Source organism: Octopus bimaculoides, chromosome 4 (assembly GCF_046866305.1).
Source record: "Octopus bimaculoides isolate indiv1 chromosome 4, ASM4686630v1, whole genome shotgun sequence".
NCBI lineage: Eukaryota > Metazoa > Mollusca > Cephalopoda > Octopoda > Octopodidae > Octopus > Octopus bimaculoides.
Window position 1 is genome coordinate 42,537,106 of NC_142931.1, and position 12,438 is coordinate 42,549,543.

Below are 12,438 nucleotides of genomic sequence, written 5' to 3' on the forward strand. Positions count from 1 at the left end.
TCGCTCTTCCAGAAATAATTTAACAATTTTTAACATTTTTCAAGGTTTTTATTTACTTCCCTCGCACCATCTTACAAGCTCTATCTTTGTGTACACATTTATTTTATAGTGGAATTGTCTTATCCGTCCTGCCTTCTCACTTCACACTCAATTAATTTGACCTAACCCTCACCAACTCCCTTCCAGTTCAACTGAATTGATTTCTGGAACAAACTTTTAGCACTCCTCCTACATCACTCATCTCCCACGTTACATATACTTTAATTTTTTCCTTCACTCTACATACCTATTACTCCACGCTATTCATTCACTTTTTGCTTTTCCTACTTGCCTTTTGAGACCGTTGTATTAGACCTTGTTTTATTTTCTTCGAAGACAAGTGCCCAAAATTTTGGATTTTCACTCCTCAAGGTAAATGAATTCACTCTAATGTATTTTTTCTCAGGAAACAGGATTTGGAAGCTATACTTTTGTGCGTGACTACGCATTTTGTCGTCAACAGCCTGAAAATAGCACGTGTTGTCAATATTTGTAAACAACACGTGTTATGTCTCCGGTAATTTTCTTTCATGTAAATAAATGTTCATGTTGATTTAAGAGATTTATCCAAAAAATCTTTTTTAGTACACAACACAACCACCTCAATGCCCAATGACAAAAAAGTAACGAGTCAACAAACATGTAAGCATTCAATATGCATTTAATGCAAATGCTATAAACAACACGTTACATGCGATAAACACATTGCAATTTTTAACACAAAGATGTAGACATATGTTATATATGAAAATAAGAGTGAACAATATATGCTTAAAAAACAAACATTTAAGCATAAAAAAAACAAACATCTAACTTTCAGTTTTAATTTTTAAAATATCTTCCTCTGTTTTCAATGTTTCCATAATAGAAGTGAAGTTACTGGAGCTTGCTGCCATAATCGCACAGAACACAGCATCAAATTTGTCAACACGTGCTTCCTCGTAGATAAAAGACTTTTCAAAGACTGCTCGGATTCGCTTGTTACTATGGCAACAAGCATGTTGAGAGGCAAAAGAGTTTTCGTGTTCCGCTTCTTACTATCGAAACAAACATGAATGTGTCTGTGGCTTACCATTGGCTAAAATTACCAAAATTTTCAAACCATAATTGCTAATAACTCTTTATAGCGATAATTACTTTCACGTTATTTATTAGCCTATAAAAGTGTATCATTACACTGAATATGACATCAATTCGAACAGAATTGATACTGGCAGCTAAACCGATAAGACCTGGAGAATTTTCTGATTTACACAACAACCGATAATATGTATAAAAAATGTTTAACCTTATTTACAAATAATGTTCTTTGTGTAAAAGGGAGAGAATAGTTGATTGAATTAAACAATATTTTCCTGTAATTTACATTACGGATAATGAAAAAGTGAAATGTGAATGTTATCCTTATGGAATTTAAACCACACAAATAACAGCAACAAAAGTAACTGGGGAATATAATAAAATTTACATACATTGCTTTCACATTTGTTGATACAATGTCCCATATAACACAGTTACCATTGTTGTAACCTAGCACGATTACATCTGGAGACAGAAGGCTTAAACAAGATATTTCGATAGAGTTCTCGGGGTAAGATGTTTGGTGTTTCGACATTTCGGGAGAGTTCAGGTCGTGAGTTGTTTGATAAGATTGTTCGACGCTGATTTGGTTGTTAGGTATCTACATATGTAATATCCATGTTGATATGAAAATAGAGCAGAATATATTTTGCTTACTTTCAATTGAAAATTCATTTATATGAACATTCCGCCAATAAACATATGTCAAAAGTGAAGTATTAGTCAACTATTAAAATCGATTTAATCAACAAAAACATCCCCACCAAATCTGAGGCCTTGCAGCAATATCTGAATTCAATCATTTTCAAGGATAACCTTTCATAATTAGGGCCTGGTAAATAGGTACCTATCAAATATTGCGATCGATTCTAATCGCCTATATTCTTCTCCAACATTTCCGTCAGTCTACCTGTTAGGCATTAATAATTGTCAAAGAAAATTCAATGGAGTAATAGATTGTCAGAGAAATTGTTTGATTCCATTTGATTACGTTCTTTTACGATTTGTATTCAAGTCTCACCTAGAAGAGGGCTTTGATCTTTTTTAAGCCTTGCGGCTCGATAAATTGAGCTGTAGTCAAGTCCTGGCTTCGCTTCAATCGGATTTTCCCTACCAACAAAATGCATGGACTTGAGCTTATGATCTTAATCAATTAAGGAAACAAAGTGGAGCGGTAGAATCTGTAGAATGGTGGACAAAGTGTCTTGCAAATTTTGGTTTCACCCCTTTATGTCATGAGTTCAAATCAATCATGAGTCAATAAAGCAAGTTGCATACGTATACTGAAATCGATTCAATCAACTACAAGCATTACCTTATCGCCCAGGCCTTGTTACAGTGTATGTGCAGTGCATAATAGACATTTGCAATTATATTTTAGCGAACCATAAATGAAAGACAACCTAACGTAACGGTACACTGTATGTGTCAAATTTTAACTTTCTCCTGTCTCTTTCAGATGTATAAACGGTATCAGCATGGTAGTTACGAGGATAGGGAAGGACTAAGCAGTGATGTGTATAAATACAAGGTTATTACCAGTACAAATATGCTTGGGACAAATTCGCTATTTGTCTACTGCGAGAAATTTTCTCCATGGCAAAACACAATGAGTTGTTTTCTTTCGGGTTTGAATTTGCCCCAAGTATATTTGAACTGGTAATAACTTTTCATTCAACATGGTAGTGTCTGAACGGATAAAAAGAAAGAAAAAAGCAAAGGTCAATTTGGCTGTGGTTCTAGTCGCCAACCATAGTGACCCGCAGACCTCCAGATTCTTGAATCCGTAATCCAGCCGTTTTTAAGACGGTCGAGCTGAGACACTAGGTCCAGAACATTATAGACGACTATCCCTGTAGAGCTTGGAGGAGGAGTCTATTATCAGGCATATGGTGCACGAAGACATTCAGCACATGTCGTATGGGATGAGGAAAGAATGATCGTGTATGGTAAATCTGGAAGAATCATGAGATCATGTGACCCTAACAATTTTTTGGCTTCCTAGCACTCTTCATTTGAACACCGTAGGCTTTGTATCTGGGTTGACATCGGCAGGGGGAACCGACAAGCATCCCCACCATATTAAGGGCTTGATGGGAATGTCATCTTTGGCGTGGTGGATGTCATGAGCGTCGGTCACCTGTTTCTGACTTGTAATCGATTCCGTGGTCGCAGCAGGAATGATATTAGGAATTAGGGCAGTTTCCTTAAATACCTTGTTTCTATGACGTAAAGATGTTTTTAACCATATACATTTCTTTCTCTCCCCTTCTCATCCTCCTCCTAAAATGATACCAACTAATCGAAATTTTTAGAAAATAAAGACAGCACAGGAAGGTGTGATCTTGCTTTTAACAGTATCACAGGTGAAAGCTACAGACATGTTTCAGTTTTGGTTGATCTCATCAGCGAAGCATGATTGTCTATTTTCATTATGTATGTATGTATGTATGCATGTATTCATTTTTCGTATGGTATTTAGGTATTGATTTAAATTCCGTCATAGTCTTTTAAGCTAAACAGTGACAGCAGAAATAAGTACCATTCTCGGTACTAGGGTTGATGTAACCAACAAACGGTACCACTGCAAAACTACAGTCTAATTACGAACACGTGTAAATAGAAAGCATGACCCATACCTGAGTATTGTTTGAAGTCGAAAGAATTTTGATTAAATGTTTATGGTCGAAGATATCTAAAAGTTCTTGACTTACTTCTTTCAGTATGAGCAGTTGATTTGAATCAGAGGAATCCTAGAAAAGATTACAAAATACCAAACTTAAATAAGCAGTTAATTCAAGAAGTACTAACTACTTTATGTTTAAAAGAAAGAAAATTAATTTTACATTCCAGTCTAATATTATTACGAGTTTATATAATGGGGGACTTATTGAAGTACTTGTACTATATTCTTGACAATGATAGCAGGTGATTCGTTTAAGGTATTTCATTAGCTTTATTATTATCTTTTGTATTAAGCCTATGGAGAAGGGTGGGTGGAATTAGCTGTATTAAGTAATCATAGATAACTGTAAAATCATTATATATATATATATATATATATATATATATATATATATATATATATATATATATATATATATATATATATATATATATATATATATATATATATATATATATGATTAATAAGAGAGACGGAAAATGGAAAATACGAGCATCTTAGTTATCATTACAATTGTTTCGACCCACCCAGTACCGATCCCTTGCGGGTCGGATACTGAACATCTGGCTTAAGTATATCCGTTGGTGTAGATGTGATTTTAAGAGGTATTTCGTTAAAATGCTTTTTTTTTGTTGTACTGTGTATTTGTTTTTTGTTTTTTTGTATCTGATATTTGTTATGGATCTTCCATAAGTATGAAACTGTATACCTGAATTTGCCATTTAGATATACGAAGACTCTGAAGATATCTTGCGGAACAGTGTTTATTTTAGCGAGATACCTCTTGAAATCACCTGAGGAGACACTTCTACATCAGCGGATACATCTAAATCAGATGTGAAGTATCCTACCCGCGAGGGATCGATGCTAGATGAGTCGAAACAATTGTAGTGATAAATAAAGATGTTCGTGTCTTCCATCTTCCGTCTCTCTCATTAATCAAATACCCAACGAACACTAAGCCAGTGCACATGCTTTACTGGCAAACTACCAGATTTATACTATACGATTTCTTAACTGTGTATGTGTGTGCGTGATGCAACGAACTACATCAGAATCATGTTTACAAAGATCTACTCCTGCTGTGATAACGATTAAAAAATCAAATGTTCTACTCTACATGTAACTTACCAATATTATTTTCACTTTGTTGTTCCACCCCAAAGCAATAATCAGTCTTTCACTTGATTTCATAAAATACTTCATCGTTAACACACTCATGCTTTTGCTAGAAGCAACACAGGGCATCCGCTTACACCATTTTCCAGATCCAATGTCCCAAATGAGAAGTGACCCTGTTAAGTGACAAACTAAATTGAATTCATCAATTGAAATTATATAATAGTGACTGCTTAGAGTTTAAAAATTCAAAAGCTAAATGAATTTCTTTATGCGTAAGTTAAGAAACGGTGATGCGTGAAAATTCTGTATGTATGATTATAAGCTTATGTGTTCACCGTATTTTGACTATAGAAAATAATCTAATATTAGGACATATAAGTCCTCGACAGAAAAAAAAAAACGGATATTACTACGTGTGGGAATCGAACCCGCCCCTCTTATATTCGCAATAATATATTCGCGATCAGCACACTTATCGCAAATGTAAGAAGTGTGGGCTCGATTCCCACGCATTCTAATACCCATTTCTTCCCATCGAGGGCTTATATGCCTCAATATTAGACTATTTTCTATAGCCAATATACGGTGAACATTTATAAGCTTAAAGCTTATAATTATATTCAGTGTTTCATTTATGTGTTGGAATACGATACATAAGAAATACCTGAGAGGATGAGACTGTATGAGGTGTAATGCTCAAGAGGTATTGGCCATTGTAAACGATTTGACGTTTCTCTGAGTGTTGGTACATGTTCCAAGTGGGGGGGGGGGGGGGGGAGCTCTCAGGTTTCGGCAAGAGTTACGTGCAAAAGATTAGTCTCTTCGTTAGAAGACAGATTTGATTTCTATCTGTTTCACGCTGCCAAAACTAAGGTATAGTATCTTTCGATCTTTGTTTTAAGAATGAAAGAATTAATTATTGAACGACAATAATCCTAAAGCCTTTAGTGATGTCTTTATAAATCAAAGTTAAAATGCAACCGAAATCATTCATTTATACTGTGTTCGTTACAGATATTTCATTTCTGGTATAATTACATATCATCCACTGACAGCACGAGTTTACTGAAGGTGATCGGTTAATACTAGGTTTTTTATACACGAGGGAAATAGAGAGTATTGAAAAACTACTTATTGATTAGTCAAGAGTTCGTGCTAACTTCAAACGGTTCAATTGTGAATGGGTTGTTGGTCAGCACCAATAGTTTTATTTTCATGTATCTATCCCTTTACTCTCGAGACTAATATAGTCGGAAATGTAGGTAAGTGGAAGAAGTGAAGTTCAACAGCTCATACGAGTATCAAATCTGTATGAGATACCCATTTTAGTATTGTTCTACTGTGCCTATAATACTCGATGTAAACAAAAATCATAAAGTAAAAATATTAATTGACAGAGATATTTGGTGTTGTTTATGTTGCTGCTACCGTGGGTGTTTATACTGTAATTGAAAGCGCTTCATGCTTCTACAATCCAAACTGCTCTGTAGACTCCATAGAAATTACACGTATTCGTTACATTCTAGTTTCTAACAACATCAGCATCTTCAATAACAACGTAATCATCAATAACAACATAATTATCACGAAATCAGATTCGAATCCACACATTCCCCAAGTTACAAATTTAACCAATGAGTATTAGTGATGTGTATTAAAATGGTTAAAACTAGAAATCGGAATCAAATCTGTTCTTCATCATTAGCAGCTGCATCCGCAGCAGCAGCAGCACTATTATGTTATAAAACTTTTTATCGGGGTCAAAACAGTGCACATTTTCTATAGATCTAGAACCAGAAAACGTCTCCCTCTTACCGTCAAAAGCTCCACTTGCTAATCTGTATCCTGAATCTTCTACAGCCAGACTTGTAATTTCAATATTTAGTCCGTGAGCATTTGCAATTTGATAAACTAAATCTCCTGTTTCAAATTCCCAAACCTTTTCGAAACAAATATGTAAAAGAGAAAGAAAAGATGGGAGATAGTCTTAGATGTAAACAAACCAGAAATTGAACATATTCCTTTACAGATGTGTGTTAAAAAACAACGGTTTTTAAATGACGCTTTGATACAATTTTCTTATAGTTATTTCAAAGGATGAGGGTACCCCTCTTTCTCACTCAGTGTACAAAGTTTCGGTTATTCTAAATTCAGAAATTCAATTAGAATGTTTTTATCGGATGAATTTTGCTGAAAGCACCCAGTGTCGAGTGGGGGCATTAAATCGGATGACAAATTAGGTCTACCATCCAGCAGAAGATATAATATGGTTGAAAGAAAAGGGGTAGGCGATAATTTGTATCAATATAAACTAGAAATGGACGAAATATTACTAAACATGCTGGCCGGCGTACTAACATTTCTGCCGACTCACCGCCTCTCTGGTTAGTCGTAATATTCTTTTTTATTGTATGTACAAGGTCTGAAATTTTGTGGGAAAGAGCTAAAGTGCAAAACTGGTACTTATTTTATCGACCTCGGAAGAATTTGCGCTCAGAACGTAAAGAGGTGGGTAAGTCGATTACATCAACCCCAGGGCGCAACTAGTACTTATTTTATCGACTCTGATGAAAGGTGAATTCGACCTTGGCGGAATTTGAACTCAGAACGTAAGGACGGACGAAATGCCGATAAGGATTATGTCCGGCGTGCTGGTTTCTTTATTTGAGCACTCAGACTCGACATAGATGGGACGATACACGGACAGACAAAACAGCACAGTGGAGATATAAAACATAGAACGAATGAATGATAAATGAATTATAATAATGGAAATGAGATGTCTTACCTGCTCCCCACTTGCAGGCAGTGTCATTCAACTGTTTATGGATAACGTTTAAAAATCAGTTCATTTTTCTTTTTGCCTCTTTTTAAAAGTCACTATTTAAAAACTTTTTACTTTCCTTTTTTTCACGCTAGATACTGCGTCAATTCGTCGAATTCCACCACTGGTGGCAATTCATCAAATTGAACCTGTATTGACGTTATCTATATTTTGTCTCCAAACAGTTCTTTTAATTTCTCGTCTCTCGCTCTATCAAGCAAGATTGCTTTGGAGTTTTCATTGAACTCTTTCGGCGGCAATTTCACCCTAATTACAGATTTTATTTTGGTAACCTTTGTTCAATTTCGACATTTTTTGTATATTCTAACATATTCCATATATGTTTCCCCTTCTTTAATCCTTCCTGTCTTCCATTATTGGTCTCCTCCGATGTTACTGGTATTGATACCTCTTTTTTCTCTATCGCTTTTTCAATCAATGCTGATGGCATCTCCCGTTTTTCTTTCTTTTGCTTCTGCAACTTCACTTTCTCCTCCGCGCTGGTTTCCCTCGGTGTTGCTGGTCCCTCACACTGAGCCTCCTCTGCATTTTCTTTTCTCTTTTTTAGCGAACTTTTTGGTGGTGAGTCCACGTTTCCTTCTCTCTTCTTTCTCTTCACCACCGTATACTTTTCCACCACATTTTCTGTACTCTTTTCGCCGATTAGCTTTTGCACCTCAACCACTCTTAATCTCACTTCCTCCGGCAGTATGACCTCTTCTGCAATTTTATATAAATCCTGTAAACTGACCTGGACCACTACCTCGAGGCCGTGTCCCTACAGTTTACCTCAGTCGTTCTTGTTACTTTCAAAACTTTAGCTTCCTCTTCTCAGTCTCAGAGGGCACTCTGCCGATCCTCACTCTGGCCACATGTTTGCCACAGTAGATCAGCAGAAGTGTCCATTCTGGTGTTCTCAGCGCCACAGTGGAGTGGTTCATCGCTTCTTGTTCATTTGCGAATCTTACCTCCACTGTGCCGTACTTTTTCCCTCTTGTACAAAAAGTTGTGAGGCTCTTCATCTCTTTCAGGCACTCTTCTATCGTCTCCACTGTGGCTATTTCAATTTTCTTTGTCATCAGGAGCAGGGTTCTGTATACCACTGTCCGCTTCATGATATTTGTTGTAAATCCTTCTGGTGGTGCTAACTTTAAGCTGGCACCATCCTTTTCCAAAAGTTTGTTGAATTCTTTCAATCTTTTCGGTCCATTTTAATTTCTCGCACTTGCAACACATCCGCAGTTAAATTCCTTCCAATGGCTGCCGCATAACTGCCGGCTGGAACTTGTTCTTTCACCATACTTTCTCCTACTTCACCCATAAATGGGGAGGAAAGCAAATATAATATACACAAAAAAAAAAAAACAGTAGCAAGTAGTTAAAAAATTCAACGATAACACTCAACAATAAGTTCACCTTGCGTAGACCTTCAACAATTAAATAAATCCAATTGAATAACTTGGTCACAAAAAAAAACGCGACTCTTTCGCCCAGCTTGCTAACGCTTCTGCCAGCTTGCCGAAATATTAATCACAATAATATTCAAATTGTCTGGTCATGATATACTTACCTTCAGAACCGACTCGTTACATACTGTTATAACTTGGTTCAGTTCAGAATTGTATAAAACCTTATAAATATGAAAAAAAAAAAAGACAATATATCAGTTCAAATTTTATCAGGACATCTTAACATGTTAACCACATAGCTCTAAAAATAAATATGTAAATATATAGTTGATTACAAGTATGTTTTATTCTTTCTATGAGAGAGAAATAAAGAAAAATATACGGAGAGAGATAAATGTCTTCTGTCTCCCATCTCAAATATTAGAAATATACATGTAGACATTTCTCCCTGCCTACAGCTCATATCTATAAAATAATGAAATAAGAAAACCCACCAGCTCTATAATACATACGGAATGAGGAAATATTCATTACCCATCTATTTAATTCTACAAAATTTCAGACAAATATATATGTCCAATGAGCCATTAGATCAAATGAACGGATCAATGTTCACTTAACACGCCCTCATTATATAAAATATATAAGAAATAGTTACTTGCAGCATTTTATTCTGAGGACCATAAGTCTAACACCAATATATATATATATATATATACATATACATAATACATACATACATACATATATATATATAGAGATATATAGGGCAGGAAATCGTCAATTAGTAATAAAATTAATAATTAACCACTTTGCCGAGTAGCTCAGTATGAAAAAACCTTTATCGGTAAAACCATTTATAATCATAAATATACAGGGATTAGCAGTTGGAGAAGCAGGCTTCTGCTAATCCCTGTATATTTATGATTATATATATATATATATATATACATTCATTGGTATGTAATATCTAATCAGTAAATGTTTGGAGTTTTTTAAATTTTAATGTATGTCCTAATTTGAATACAAAACCTCACTAAGCAAACAATCATAACAAAGCCGCTGAATTAATCTGATATTTTATTCATAGCCTGTCAACTCCACTACACTCATGTTTGAGTTTGGTTCTCAAGCACAGATATAAATACTAAGAATATGACTTTTATAGTACTCACTTGATTTATTGGCCTATCGTGGGATTGTGGTATTTGCATTGTATCTTGAACCGTTCTGGATAGAGGCCAAGAATCAAAAACATCGGATCCTTGTTTAATAAACGAACAATTTTTATATATTCAATATTTATATAAGATAAAAAGGATTAAGGGGTGTGAATATGTATGCCTACACATACATACCTACTTACATATATATATATATATATATATATATATATATATATATATAAGTTCAAAAAAACACAAAAAGTCAATAACAAAAAAGCAACAAAGCGAGGACGTGATACGGATAGTGTTATTGGACGCTCAGGAAAGGAAGGAGAGAGTATGACGTTTCGGGCGGAGCCCTTCGTCGGAAAGACAGAAAGTTCGGAGAATGGAAAAACGGAGGAAGAGGAAAATGGCACCGATGCCCACGAGGTTACATTGTGAAAGGACCGGAAGAGGAGGTGGTGGGGGAAAAGTTCTTTCTAAGATAGGAGAGTGAAAAAGGGAGGTGAATATCTGTGCGTGCGCCAGAGTTTGCGAGTGTGTGTGCGTATGTATGTGTGTGTGTGTGTGCATGGTTTGGTGGTTTATCTGTTAGTGTGTATGTGTGTTTGTGTGTGTGTGTGTATGACGTAGTGGAAGGAATTAGTAGCAGGAATAGTTAGTGGGTGCTTATGGACAATGGTTAGTGGAGGGTCAGCAGGCAGTTTTTGAGTATGTGTGTGTTCGTGTGTGTGTTTTTATGGGGTTGTAGGTGTTGGGTACGTGTGCGTGCGTGTGTGTTTGTGTGTATGTGTATGTTGTGTATATGTGCGTTGCTGTGTACGTGTGTGTGCGTGCGTTTGCTATTGTATGTGCGTGTGTTATTTATGCCCATGTGTGTGTGATTGTATGCGTGTCTGTGTGAGTGTGTTGTGTTGGTGAGAAGTGTGTGTGCGTGTGTATGTGTATGTGGGTGTGTGCGTGTGTGTGTGTATGTGTGTGGATGTGCGTGTGTGTGGGGGATTGTGATGTGTGTGGGGTTGTGAGTGTTAGGTACGAGTGCGTGTGTGTATGCGCGTGTGTGTTTATGTGTATATATATATGAACACTCCTGTCTTCTAGACAGGGTTAACTCAGTGAAATGAGTGCAGTTAATTTTCAGCATTAATGAATAGTGTAGGACGGGGTTTGGGTAGAATTTAAAGAAATGAAAATTCAGGTATGAAGTATTAGAAATTATATGTAGAACAGAGTTTGTAAATCGAGTTTAAAAAGAGGTCTGAGCAGAGAGCCACATTGTTAATGAGTTGTTGTTGCTGTTTAGTTCTAGGATAGTTCTGACCTAACAGATCTATGGTCAAAAGCCTGGCAGTCAGGATCACTTCCTCTTATTCTTGCAGGTTGTATTGCTTACATTATCCAATGCCCTTCCTCCTTGAAAACAGTAAGATATGTTTTTAAAGATTTGGCAGCAAGCTGTTTTGCAGAAGGAATAAATACTTATTAGAGCCTTGATTGATTCGTTGTTAATCAGTTCATGCGTGATGTTAGGTCTCTCGCTGTTTCACTCGGCTTAAAATACTTGTTCACTGTTATCTACCCTATGGCTCTTCTGCTATCTTTACGATATTGTCAACTTCTTTAAGCCCTAAGTCTACAAAACTTCGGCTTATATCCTTTCCTCATTTTTCTTTCGCTCATCACTTCCGCTTCTGTACAGAGCCCTATCTTATAACAATATTTCTCTTCCATTCAATAAGAAAAGCTCACTTTTTCAGATTATTGACAGAAGGAACAGAGGAAATCAATGGATACCGTCACTGATCCTCAGATTAAATAATAAACCAAAAGCGGATATATGAATGAATCAGTTAGATATTAAACCAATTAGTCTATGAAATTATTGACTTTATTTGCTTATCCAACATCATTTTTGCTTGAAAATCGTGTAACCTTCAGTTGTAGCACTCATTGTTGTTTTATGGTGAGATTTCAACTCAGAACATAGAGGGTATAGGCTAACAACATCGTGTAGAAAGTGAACATTTAGTTCAGTTCTCCAATTTGTTTGTTAATCCATTGTACTAGTTAGATAAATTGTTCAATTTTTTTTTTAATAGGAATGGGAGA

General features: G+C 35.8%; 1 protein-coding gene across 2 annotated transcripts in view; it reads right to left on the reverse strand.

Annotated features, from left to right (window-relative positions):
• The window catches only part of LOC106881680 (WD repeat-containing protein 64), a 64,761-nt gene that overhangs the window by 24,122 nt on the left and 28,201 nt on the right, over window positions 1-12,438 (reverse strand). The window contains exons 14-19 of one of the 2 annotated variants that reach the window (XM_052967031.2): window positions 10,336-10,424; window positions 9,322-9,381; window positions 6,743-6,866; window positions 4,937-5,100; window positions 3,834-3,872; window positions 1,512-1,720 (exon numbers count right to left, since the gene is read on the reverse strand). In XM_052967031.2, the coding sequence (XP_052822991.2) occupies window positions 1,512-1,720; window positions 3,834-3,872; window positions 4,937-5,100; window positions 6,743-6,866; window positions 9,322-9,381; window positions 10,336-10,424 (685 nt within the window). Of the gene's footprint in view, window positions 1-1,511; window positions 1,721-3,758; window positions 3,873-4,936; window positions 5,101-6,742; window positions 6,867-9,321; window positions 9,382-10,335; window positions 10,425-12,438 lie in introns of both variants that reach the window. The other variant, XM_052967030.2, reaches the window with a different exon arrangement.